Source organism: Paramormyrops kingsleyae, chromosome 3 (assembly GCF_048594095.1).
Source record: "Paramormyrops kingsleyae isolate MSU_618 chromosome 3, PKINGS_0.4, whole genome shotgun sequence".
Lineage (NCBI taxonomy): Eukaryota > Metazoa > Chordata > Actinopteri > Osteoglossiformes > Mormyridae > Paramormyrops > Paramormyrops kingsleyae.
This window is the reverse complement of record NC_132799.1, coordinates 418,919-431,612: the sequence shown is the minus strand read 5'-3', so window position 1 is coordinate 431,612 and position 12,694 is coordinate 418,919. Positions and strand designations below refer to the sequence as shown.

Sequence of the window (12,694 nt, the reverse complement as noted above, 5' to 3'; positions counted from 1 at the left end):
GGGGGGGGGGTGAGGATTTCCCCATTGTTTTCTTGATGGGTGAAAGGTATGCTAACATAAAGGCCCATTAGCGAAAACAGAAGGTGTGATATGCCAAGGTACGTCGCTGCTGGTTAAAGGAGGTTTTAGTTTTAAATGAGTAGGTGCTGGAAGGCCTTGGATGAACATGTTCAGAACGGAACCATCAGAATGGAACCATCAGAATGGAACTATCAGAATGTAATCACGAACTGTCACATTTATACATTGCGTCCTTTTGTTTCTTTGCAGGTCGGAAGTAAAATTTTCTTTAAATGTAGGAAAAACTACCACATATTAGGATCGACAACGCGGATGTGCCTGGAGGACCTGACCTGGAGCGGGACGCAGCCTGAGTGCATCCGTAAGGCGCTCACCGTCGGAGCCTCAGAAGGCCTTCGTCTTATTGTTCTACCGCATTTTGAAGCAGTCGCCATTTCTCACAGGCTTGGGTCCTGCTGCAGCACCCTAATGAAATACATTCCTAGCAAATGGGTCTTCGGGCCATGCTGGTCACTGTACTCCAATGCTGTTCCTGTTGGGGGTAGCCTGAAGAATATGGGCTTCAGTTTCAAGAGCAGATTATATGGTTGTGCTGGAGGCAGGGATGGGTGGGGGAGGGTGATCCATACAAGGACAAAGGAATGGGGGCCCAAAGTTTAGCTGAGTTGCTCTCAACTATCAGCATGACACGGGGGGGCAGCACTGTCACATGTGCAGCTCTCCATAGAAAGGTCCGGGTGGTGTTGTGTGTGTGTGTGTGTGTGTGTGGGGGGGGAGGGGGTTGTTGGTGATGACCGGCCCCATTCAATAACTATCAGAGCAATCAGAAGAGGTACCTGTGCCCCACCACCTTGACACAGCTGCCCCCCTGCCCCCCTACAGCTCACGCCTGCAGGCAGTTGGAGACGCCGGCTCACTGCGATGTGCGTGCCCTGGACCTGCCTACACTGGGCTACACACTGATGTACACCTGCCAGGCTGGCTTCTTCCTGGCCGGCGGCTCTGAGCATCGCACCTGCAAGGCGGACGGGAGGTGGTCCGGAAAGCCACCCATCTGCAAAGGTATGCGCACCGCCGAGTACATCCAGAACACTCCGGAAAGGCACCTGCAGTTATTCCCGTCTGTCTACGGGGGCTCCGACACACACTGAGTGTTTTGGCCGAAGCTAGATGGGATTTTTCAGCTGTTCTAGATCAGGCATGTAAGCTACCCCCCCCCCGCAGTTGCCCCCCCAGCATGCTAGTGGTGGCTTCCAGCTCCAGTTGGCTTCAGCTGCCAGGCCTTCATCCCACGTGGCCGGCATTTAATTGGCACCTTTCTGCCAATCCGTGTTGGGGAGGGCTGGGATTATGGTTCCTTCATTTTTGTGTTGGGTAACTTACCTGCAGCCCATAGGTACACAGCTCACCAGTGTCTAGGTCAGGCTTGATTTGTCTGCTGTTCAGTTATGCACCCTGCGTTTCAGTTGGTCTGAAAATAAACGACAAAAAGGAAGACACAGATGACCAGAAAAACAAAATCCGAGGTACGTGAAAGTCTCTGAAAATCAGCACCCCTTAAACCCTTAAGATTTCAGGATCTTCAGTCATATAAAGGACCCAGAACTTACTGGCTCTCTGCAGCATGATGAGTAAAGACAAGCATATCCATATAAAGCAGATCATCTTCAAACAAAGCCGTGAAATGTACTCAAATATTAGAGACAGTGACCCAGAGATGGTCATGTGATCCGATCGTCATGTTTTGGCCTTCAGTTCCCGCCGATGTGTTCTCTTTAAATTCTGGCTGGACTGGCTTCTACGAGTACCTGGGCAAGAGGCAACCAGCCACCATCACTGTAAACGGCTTCAACGTAACAACCAGCAAAGTGAACGTCACTCTGCTGGAGCACAGCGGCGTGCAGATCAAGCTGTCAGGTGAAGTAGCCTCACCCCCAACGGACCTGCCTCTGGCCTCTGCCTCTGGCGGCCTCGCCCAGCCACTGCGTCACCCTCCTGCCCATTTTCCACAGCCAAACAAACCATTAGTGAGGGGCTTCTTTAGTCTGGAAGGAGTAAACACGGCACCATTACCATCATAAATATTGTATAATATATTCTAATATATTACACGTTGCTACTCTGTGTATAACTATTTTTTTAAGAAGTGTAAGGCAGAAATTTACATGTTTTTTCAGTTTTTTAATTTATGACGTTTGTTGTGACTTTTAATGACATATACATGCATTTTTATTTTCCATAGGCACATATAAAAAAGAAGAGAATCATTTACTCCTGAAGGTGTACAATGTCCGAGGGCCCATGGAGCTTTATTTCAGTAAATTTAAAAATGACAACTGGGCAATGGATGGATTTGTAAGTATTTCACATTTTGTTTTATACTGCAAGCTGATAAAAACTATTATCACTAAAAATAATTTAGCTACAGGTACGTAGTTTAGAAAATGCTATATCAGGTAAAAAATGATTGAGATGATTTAATGTCATGAGCAACAAAGTATTTCTGTCAGAGCCATTTTAGTTGTTCAGGGGGGATTAATCATTAATCTTTTATCTTCTGTTCACCTCCAGGTGACGGCGGAAACTGACAAAAATAGCTACGTGTACCAGGGTTATATTCACAGCAAAGATTTTGGGAAATTTCAGCTGAAAAGACAAGGTATTTTTATGGAAAACAGAAATAACAGCTATTAGAAACATTTTCATTGTTTTTATATTCATCATAGTTTGATTTAGCAATCAGGTAGAGCGATCATGGCCAAAGTCGTATGATTTAGTTAGAAGGCAGAGCGATCATGGCCAAAGTCGTATGATTTAGTAATCAGGTAGAGTGATCATAGCCAAAGTTGTATGATTTAGCAATCAGGTAGAGCGATCATGGCCAAAGTCGTATGATTTAGTTAGAAGGCAGAGCGATCATGGCCAAAGTCGTATGATTTAGCAATCAGGTAGAACGATCATAGCCAAAGTTGTATGATTTAGGTAGCAGGTAGAGCGATCATAGCCAAAGTTGTATGACTTGGGTAGCAGGTAGAGCGATCATACCCAAAGTTGTATGATTTAGCAATCAGGTAGAGCGATCATAGCCAAAGTTGTATGATTTAGGTAGCAGGTAGAGCGATCATAGCCAAAGTTGTATGACTTGGGTAGCAGGTAGAGCGATCATAGCCAAAGTTGTATGATTTAGGTAGCAGGTAGAGCGATCATAGCCAAAGTTGTATGATTTAGGTAGCAGGTAGAGCGATCATAGCCAAAGTTGTATGACTTGGGTAGCAGGTAGAGCGATCATACCCAAAGTTGTATGATTTAGCAATCAGCTAGAGCGATCATAGCCAAAGTTGTATGATTTAGGTAGCAGGTAGAGCGATCATATACAAAGTTGTATGATTTAGCAATCAGGTAGAGCGATCATAGCCAAAGTTGTTTGATTTAGGTAGCAGGTAGAGCAATCATAGCCATAGTTGTATGATTTAGGTAGCAGGTAGAGCGATCATACCCAAAGTTGTATGATTTAGCAATCAGGTAGAGCGATCATAGCCAAAGTTGTATGACTTGGGTAGCAGGTAGAGCGATCATAGCCAAAGTTGTATGATTAAGGTAGCAGGTAGAGCGATCATACCCAAAGTTGTATGATTTAGCAATCAGGTAGAGCGATCATAGCCAAAGTTGTATGACTTGGGTAGCAGGTAGAGCGATCATAGCCAAAGTTGTATGATTTAGGTAGCAGGTAGAGCGATCATAGCCAAAGTTGTATGATTTAGCAATCAGGTAGAGCGATCATAGCCAAAGTTGTATGATTTAGGTAGCAGGTAGAGCGATCATAGCCAAAGTTGTATGATTTAGGTAGCAGGTAGAGCGATCATAGCCAAAATTGTATGATTTAGGTAGCAGGTAGAGCGATCATAGCAGACATCTCACCTCTCCTGGAAGGTTCAGAAGTGTCTCACAAATTGACAGCAGTTCCCCTACTTGCCAGCACTAGGTTTGGGCAGTACCTAATTTTGAATACCATTTTATTGTACAGGTATTGTATCCTAGTGTATGAATTAAAAAATGATGCTATTGTAGTATCGTTTGATTTAGCTAGAAGGTAGAGTGACCATGGCACAGGTGGTATTTTTTATGTTTCGTCATCTCATCAGGTCTGATAACAGACATGGATCCTTCAAATCCATATTATGGCACAAATAGCGGCTCAGTGGCAGCTGCTATCTTGGTGCCATTCTTCGCTTTGATCCTTTCGGGATTTGCCTTTTACCTCTACAAACACAGGTACGGCCCGCGGGCCTCCCGTCCGCCTGCTCGCCCACTCATGTCTGTCCGTGATGATTGACTGCAAAGCAGAACTGTCTCTTTCATGCCACTTATGGGAAGCTCCTGTGACGCCAACCGGTGACCCCTCACTATAAAAAATCCCACAAACAAAACAAAACAAAAACCATCCGCCAAATCCCCTTGCCCACCTCAAATGCTCGACTAAGACATTGGGCCCTGTACCACGGGCGGCCCCAGGAGTTTGCCAGAAGTGTTATTTTTCTGTGTGTCAGAATCGGATGACAGTTTCCGCGATATTAAAATAAATAAAAAAATTGGCAGGGTACTTTCACAAGACACAGATGAGAATGAGAGACCCAAAGAAGTAATAAGAACTGGCTGCAGGTAAGAGACGGCGTCGCTAGGCAGAATTTGCTCTCCCTCCACTCTGCCATCGTTTGCTTTTCCTTCCTCCATTTCCTTATAGAACCGCGATATGAACAGCCAAACAAATGTGCGGCATGCAGAGGATAGATGCCACGCCACACTGTTGCTCTGATGGTTGATTGCCATGCTTCTGTTGACATATTTCAGCAAATGTCATGTGCTTGATTTATTTATGCAGGCATGTCTGCCTCTGCAGACAGAACCTGTTTGTTTTCACTGGTCCTGTGTTTATACGCAGTTTCCAGGTTAAGTAATGCAAAGTTATGATAAAAAAAAAAATCCTAAATAAATTTCATTAGATGCAGGTAATTACAGTTGTGTCAGTATCTGCACGGATTTGTATGGATGATGGAGGTATAATGGCACATATGGTATACATTTGGATATATATTACCAGATGTTATCATGTGGAATTATTTCAGTCATTTCAGTGTAAGTAATTATATGGAAAGATATAACAAAAGAAGCCTGGTGAGTATTGAGGCATCAGCCTTGAATACTGATCTTTATCCGGGAATCTTTTTCACTCCCTTCCTATTATTATTATTATTATTGTTGTTATTATTATTATTACGCATTCACCATACACTGTGTCTAAACGAGGGTGGGGGGGAGACACCGCAGCTACGTTTCATATGCAAAGGCTCAGCACGGCATGTTTGACGATTTGTGTCCCATGCTACTCAGGTGTAATTCTCCTGCACAGCCACAGGGGGCAATGGCGATCAAATTGTGGTCACGCGGTAACAACACCCTCTGTGGCTGATGCATGCAGTTTGGCCACACTGCAGACGCCTCTCTGCTTATGTATTGTTAGTGCAGATTTATCTCAAATGTCTATCTGTCAATGCTCTTGTTTGACTGATAGCTTTCACGGGAAATGGTCACCCATCTTTTAAATCATTATTATTTTTATAAATTATTAACTACATTAATTCTGCAGCTAAAAATACATTAGCAATTTAGCAGTTTAGATATCTAAGTCACATGAAGCTGTTAACAATGTGTCCTTTAGTCCTTTAGCTCCCTGTTCTGGCATTTTATACGCTGTTATTTTCTTCCCTTGTCTGTCTTCCCTACAGTCATAAGTCACTGATTTGTTGATAAGTAATTAAAATCGGGGCATGTGGCAGAAGCCCCCAGGTTCCCCACAAGTGACGTCACCTACAAGATCTCAGCACATGGTTCACGTGTGGATCACGTGTGCTTGCCATGCGCCCGCCCCTTTTCTGTTTCTGATTTACTGGTATTTAGAGAACTGCAAATGTTGCATCCTGTTAACAATTTCACACCCATGGAATGCACCAATTAGGTGTTACCTAATACTGAACTCATTTACATTTTTAAAGAAACAGACACCCGGTAACTGATTCCAAGAAAAAATAATAAATTAGAGGCTTTGCAATGACAAAAACAACAGTCAGAGGTACATAAGCTTGCTAAACATGCAAAATGATTGTGTAGCTTTCTTATATAAATAATGGCTCTGTCTGTCTGTGTCCGCACGTGTGTTTGATACCAAAGGGGACAGGCACGTAAGCGGGCCCTGTCTCTCTGTCTGTGTCCGCACGTGTGTTTGATACCAAAGGGGACAGGCACGTAAGCGGGCCCTGTCTCTCTGTCTGTGTCCGCACGTGTGTTTGATACCAAAGGGGACAGGCACGTAAGCGGGCCCTGTCTGTCTGTCTGTGTCCGCACGTGTGTTTGATACCAAAGGGGACAGGCACGTAAGCGGGCCCTGTCTGTCTGTCTGTGTCCGCACGTGTGTTTGATACCAAAGGGGACAGGCACGTAAGCGGGCCCTGTCTGTCTGTCTGTGTCCGCACGTGTGTTTGATACCAAAGGGGACAGGCACGTAAGCGGGCCCTGTCTGTCTGTCTGTGTCCGCACGTGTGTTTGATACCAAAGGGGACAGGCACGTAAGCGGGCCATGTCTGTCTGTCTGTGTCCGCACGTGTGTTTGATACCAAAGGGGACAGGCACGTAAGCGGGCCCTGTCTGTCTGTCTGTGTCCGCACGTGTGTTTGATACCAAAGGGGACAGGCACGTAAGCGGGCCCTGTCTGTCTGTCTGTGTCCGCACGTGTGTTTGATACCAAAGGGGACAGGCACGTAAGCGGGCCCTGTCTGTCTGTCTGTGTCCGCACGTGTGTTTGATACCAAAGGGGACAGGCACGTAAGCGGGCCCTGTCTGTCTGTCTGTGTCCGCACGTGTGTTTGATACCAAAGGGGACAGGCACGTAAGCGGGCCCTGTCTGTCTGTCTGTGTCCGCACGTGTGTTTGATACCAAAGGGGACAGGCACGTAAGCGGGCCCTGTCTCTCTGTCTGTGTCCGCACGTGTGTTTGATACCAAAGGGGACAGGCACGTAAGCGGGCCCTGTCTGTCTGTCTGTGTCCGCACGTGTGTTTGATACCAAAGGGGACAGGCACGTAAGCGGGCCCTGTCTGTCTGTCTGTGTCCGCACGTGTGTTTGATACCAAAGGGGACAGGCACGTAAGCGGGCCCTGTCTCTCTGTCTGTGTCCGCACGTGTGTTTGATACCAAAGGGGACAGGCACGTAAGCGGGCCCTGTCTGTCTGTCTGTGTCCGCACGTGTGTTTGATACCAAAGGGGACAGGCACGTTTGACATTGGAATATTTCTGGAATGATCCAGGAGCCAGTCCGCATCAGGGCTGGGAAATTCCCTTTAAAAATCATTTTGAATTCTTCTAATATATTTCTCAATTCGAAAAACTCAAATATTAAATATACAATTACAATACAGGCTTGTTGTGTGCAGCCGTCTGTGAAAGGTGAAAAGCCTACTACTATCTTGACAGGAAAATGACGAGGAGATGGTAATAACACATTTTCAGCTAACATTTATTTAGCTACCCACAGGACAGAAACGCCAGGAGCAACAACAACTAAGTCATTTTAATTGTTCTGTGATGTTGAATTTTCAGACAATTGAAATCACACAGTTAACGTAAACGTACTGTATGTGCGTGAAAGAGCTTAAAACTTAAAAGACATCCTGCAATGAAATGCTGCCTTTGGTTTGAGCTATGCCTAACTAGGCTTGGGTGGTATGTAATTTTTCATACCATCATACACCAGACAATATACCATGCTAAAAGTAATGCTATTTCCATATTTTGAAATTCTGGCAATGAAATTTGACAAACGGGAGTTGGGGGTCCCCATGATAAAAACTGCCTGGAAAACTCGAGTGTGCATTTTACAGTCCTCGGGGGCAGCTGTATCGCCACATTCTTCTTCTGATTTACTCATTACTTCACTGTTTTCTTGCTGGCTAGCTTCAACCATTCTGGCTCTCTCAATAAACTCATGGATGTGTGGCCCTAGTGGCAGATTCCCTATTCTACTCTAAGTGACAAGGGCCATTAGGCAAAACTAAAATATGTAAACGTGCTAGATATACTGTAGTTGCCTACATAAATCTTAAAAAAATGGAATGTGAATTTTTGCCATTAACTATGTAAATATTTTTCAAATTGAATTTTTATTTGAATAACAGAGCTTGACCTCCCAGGCCTAGTCCACTTGGCTTGACACATATTTTTGGCATATATTTTGTGCTATTTTTCCTCCTCTGATATCTGCCATTCCGTTTGCTTTGTTGCACAAATTAAATCCATTTTTTAAAAGTGGCTCAGAATTGGCTGTTTTCTGTCACCACTCTCGATCGCATCCACAGATTTTCCATTAGTTAGCTAACTATTTAGTTGGGTAGACAGTTCTTCCTTTATTTATTTTTTTAATCGTAAGCTGAATAAGTGTTCTTATTTTCTCGCCTTTCAGAACAAGACCAAAAGTTCAGTACAACGGCTACGTGGGGCACGAAAACACAAACGGACAGGCGTCATTTGAGAATCCCATGTATGACACGAACATGAAGCCGACAGAGGCCAAAGCTGTGCGCTTTGACACCACGCTGAACACGGTGTGCACTGTCGTATAGCCCCAGCTCCAGGCCATGCACTTCGACACCACGCTGAACACGGTGTGCACTGTCGTATAGCCCCAGCTCCAGGCCATGCACTTCGACACCATGCTGAATATGGTATGCACAGTGGTACAGTCTCAGTCTTCACTGAGATCTGACGTTTGGTGCCATGTGCCAGTCCCCCCCCACTCCTTTCTCTGCTACCGCAGCGACTCAACTGACTTTCCGGCAAAAATGGTAAACAGCAAAAATGGGAGATCTTTATTTTTTTTGTAAACAAGAATATTGGCAAAAAAGACTCTTCATCGAGGAGAGACCATGACTTTGTGAAAGACAACATGGATGATGATTTTTATTTTTGATTACTTCTGTTTCTCATGGCCCTTGCAGGAAGAGAGTGAATTCCACTCTTTTGTTTGTCGTACTTTCTAAAAGCACTTTCTTACGGACACGTCCAAGAGCATCAAGAGGATGGAAAAACTGTCAACGAGAAATGGAGACGACAAGTTCTCCCTGAATCCGAAATGGCTGCTCAGGCCAGACTTCTCAAATAATAGTGGAAATGTTACAGTGATGGGTGTGAGACAGACGAACTTCTCTGGTCTGTCTGGGCCTCGGTCCCGGGTCCCAAGAGGGGTGTCCTCTGCAGTTGTGTTTGCAAACCGTAACGGCACAATTTTTGCACTAGCGTGTGACAGATGGACACAACGTCAATTCAAAAAGAAAACAAACACAAACAGAAAAACAGGGTTTATATATGCTGACCATATGTATATAAACATGTGTTTCCATTCTCACAGGAAGCATGTGGCCATGCTACATGTCCAAGCTGCAGAAAAATGAGAAATGACTTCATCGCCCTCATTGAGAGACAAGTGCGTCTTTCCCACACACCTCTGCAAATGGCTGTAACGCCTATTAAATGATGCAGCTTCGTTTTCCTTTGTTGTTTTTTGTTTTATTTTTATTTTGAACTGGTATATGTAAAAATCAGCAGCAGCCTTCCGTCATTACTGTGCTAGCTTGGGTCTTCAGTGCAGAACAGCGCCCCACAATGTTTCAGTATCGTAATGACGCTGATTCTTACTGCCCCCAGAGAAATATTTTTATTGTGAGAAAGACATTTGGATTTTATTTTTTTAATTTCACTGCCGGTTTGACATATAGTAACTGCTGATGGTTTAGCTCCATAAATCTGTGCTTCCTGACTTAATTTTTGTTTAGCGAATGATGCTACTCAGATGCCAAAACGATGCCACTTTCTGTGCTCTCTCTGTTTCTCTCTTTCCCCACGTTGCTCACACGTCTCTAACTGCTTACCATAAACACATGCGGCGTCAGGTTAGCTAAAAATCTGCCCCTTTTGCACAGCGATCTGTCCTGATTTCCCTGCGATGCTGAGCTTATGAAGTTTTTATTTTTCATAAATGCTGCACTTACTTTGAATCACAGGTATAAACGTGGATGTCTGTCTGTGACGTTATGTGTGAGGGGGTGTGCACTGCATTTAAGCTTTTCTCGTTTGTTTTCTCATGGTGTTTCCTGATCCCGCTCTCTTTGCACCAATGCTGGGCTGCCCCCCCCCCCCCCCCCCCCCCGTCCCTCTTGCTTCAGTGTGATACCCATCCCACCCCATCTTGTCCCAGAGAACCTGTTGATCCCTCAGAGCCCCGTCCCCATAACCATGTAGTGCAAATTAGTGAGACACTGCCTTATTATGTAAGAAGACCATCAACAGGCGAGTGCAAGGCTACTCAGAATATAAACACTGTGATTTCAAAATTCACTGATGACGTCCCCCCCACCCCACCCTGGTCGTTTTGGTGCAATAGTGTGTTCATATACCAACTCTTATGCAGAGAATGGTATTAACTCCCCCCTGCCCAAAAAAAAAAACAGACCTCATCTGCCGGAATTGGTGTACCTCCAAGGAAACGCGGTCATAACACAGGAGGCCTGTGGTGCAGGGTCTCACAGAGTAGCGTTTTGTGAAGCAAATTTTCACTGAGCAGCATCTCACTGAGCGATGTCTCAGTGAACAGAGTTTCACTGGGCAGTGTCTCACGGAGACGCGTCTTGCTGAGCAGCGTCTCACTGAGTGGAGTCTCGCTGAGCGGTGTCTCACTGAGCAGCGTCTCACTAAATGGCGTCTCACTGAGCAGCGTCTCACTGAGTGGAGTCTCGCTGAGCGGTGTCTCACTAAATGGCGTCTCACTGAGCAGCGTCTCACTGAGTGGAGTCTCGCTGAGCGGTGTCTCACTGAGCAGCGTCTCACTAAATGGCGTCTCACTGAGCAGCGTCTCACTAAATGGCGTCTCACTGAGCAGCGTCTCACTAAATGGCGTCTCACTGAGCAGCGTCTCACTAAATGGCGTCTCACTGAGCGGTGTCTCACTGAGCAGCGTCTCACTAAATGGCGTCTCACTGAGCAGCATCTCACTGAGCAGTGTCTCACTAAATGGCATCTCATTGAGCAGCATCTCACTGAGCGATGTCTCAGTGAACAGAGTTTCACTGGGCAGTGTCTCACGGAGACGCGTCTCGCTGAGTGGTGTCTCACAGCAGCATTTCACAGAGCAGTGTCTCAGTAAGCAGTGTCTCACTAACGGCGTCTCACTGAGCAGTGTCTCACTGAGCGGCATCTCGTTTAGCAACGTTTCACAGAGTAGTGTCTCACTGAGCAGCATCTCACTAAACGGCATCTCACTCAGCAGTGTCTCACTGAGAGGCATCTTGTTTAGCAGCATGAAGCTGAGTGGCGTCTCATTCAGCGCCATTTCACTTAGCGGGGTCTCACTGAGCAGCGTCTCGCTGAGCAGCATCTCACTGATCAGCGTCTCACTGAGCAGCATCTCACTGATCAGCGTCTCACTGAGTTGCGTCTCGCTGAGCAGCGTCTCACTGAGCAGCATCTCACTGATCAGCGTCTCACTGAGTTGCGTCTCGCTGAGCAGCGTCGCACTGAGCAGCGTCTCACTGATCAGCTTCTCACTGATCAGCTTCTCACTGAGCAGCGTCTCACTTAGCGGCGTCTTGCATCGTCGTGTCTGTCCAGAGGAAGCAAGAGCTTCACCTTAATTTTTCTAAGAAATTTTCTATTTTGCATTTGATATTATGTAAAATTGTGCCATGTTCGGTACAGAGCACCTATGGTGGAAGTGATGTGTAAAATATGGGAGGCTGGAGTTTGTGAAACAGAACAAGGAAAAACACAAAACTCCACAGAGGAGTGTTTCCCCGACGATCCACCTGCTGTCCATCTGTCAGCTTCTCGTGATGCTTGTACGCACCCAGGCCTCCGCCAGGCCCGCTGCAATAACATCCCCCTCTTTACAATAGTCTGGCCGCAGCCCCCCCTCACCCCGCAGCCTCATCCCACCTCCCGAGCGACTCCACCCCATGTGATGACATCGCCATTCTACCATTTGCTGCTGACTGACGTAGGTGCAAAAGAAAATGTTTTTTTTTGTACAGAAATATATTTTTTATGAGGAAATTTGTAAAATTATGAAATATGCTGTAATTTTTGATTAATGTAGGTATAAAATTGTTAAAATAAATGTTTTTAATATACAAAAATGTAAACTTTTATCATTTATGTAACATAACATGTCAATAGCTAGTTTTAAATTTGTAAACTCTTGCACATGTCAGTATATATGAGCCTGTATGAAATATATAATGTATCCTCTGACAGATACAAAGCAAAGACTCTCATATAAATTGTAATATAATTTGTTCAATGAAAGCATCTTTTAAAAAATATAATTTGAATTAGAGATTAAATATTTGATAATAGTTTCTGTCTAGGTTGACTATTTCTATGTTATGTGCGAAAGCATTCAGAATTTTGTGTGTACCAATGGTAGCGAGAGGTGACATTTATGAATAATGTGTGCTGATATGCAGACAGTTTGGTTTAGTTTTTTTATGTGTTGAATGGCCTTTGGCTCCATGAGAGCATAACATGGAAAGCACTTCATATCAGTCTTTTAACTGAGATACTCCTGTTTTTTCATT

The 12,694-nt window shown here is 45.0% G+C and overlaps 1 protein-coding gene across 3 annotated transcripts in view; it reads left to right on the top strand.

The window, feature by feature from the left end:
* csmd1a (CUB and Sushi multiple domains 1a) overlaps window positions 1–12,448 on the top strand; it is a 332,617-nt gene extending 320,169 nt beyond the window's left edge. For 2 of the 3 annotated variants that reach the window (XM_072709329.1, XM_072709330.1), the window contains 9 exons: window positions 271–382; window positions 904–1,083; window positions 1,488–1,547; window positions 1,777–1,938; window positions 2,264–2,376; window positions 2,593–2,680; window positions 4,164–4,293; window positions 4,618–4,680; window positions 8,530–12,448. In XM_072709329.1, the coding sequence (XP_072565430.1) occupies window positions 271–382; window positions 904–1,083; window positions 1,488–1,547; window positions 1,777–1,938; window positions 2,264–2,376; window positions 2,593–2,680; window positions 4,164–4,293; window positions 4,618–4,680; window positions 8,530–8,689 (1,068 nt within the window). In that variant the 3' untranslated portion in view covers window positions 8,690–12,448. The remainder of the gene's footprint in view (window positions 1–270; window positions 383–903; window positions 1,084–1,487; window positions 1,548–1,776; window positions 1,939–2,263; window positions 2,377–2,592; window positions 2,681–4,163; window positions 4,294–4,617; window positions 4,681–8,529) is intronic. The other variant, XM_023829137.2, reaches the window with a different exon arrangement.
* The last annotated feature ends 246 nt before the right edge of the window (window positions 12,449–12,694 follow it).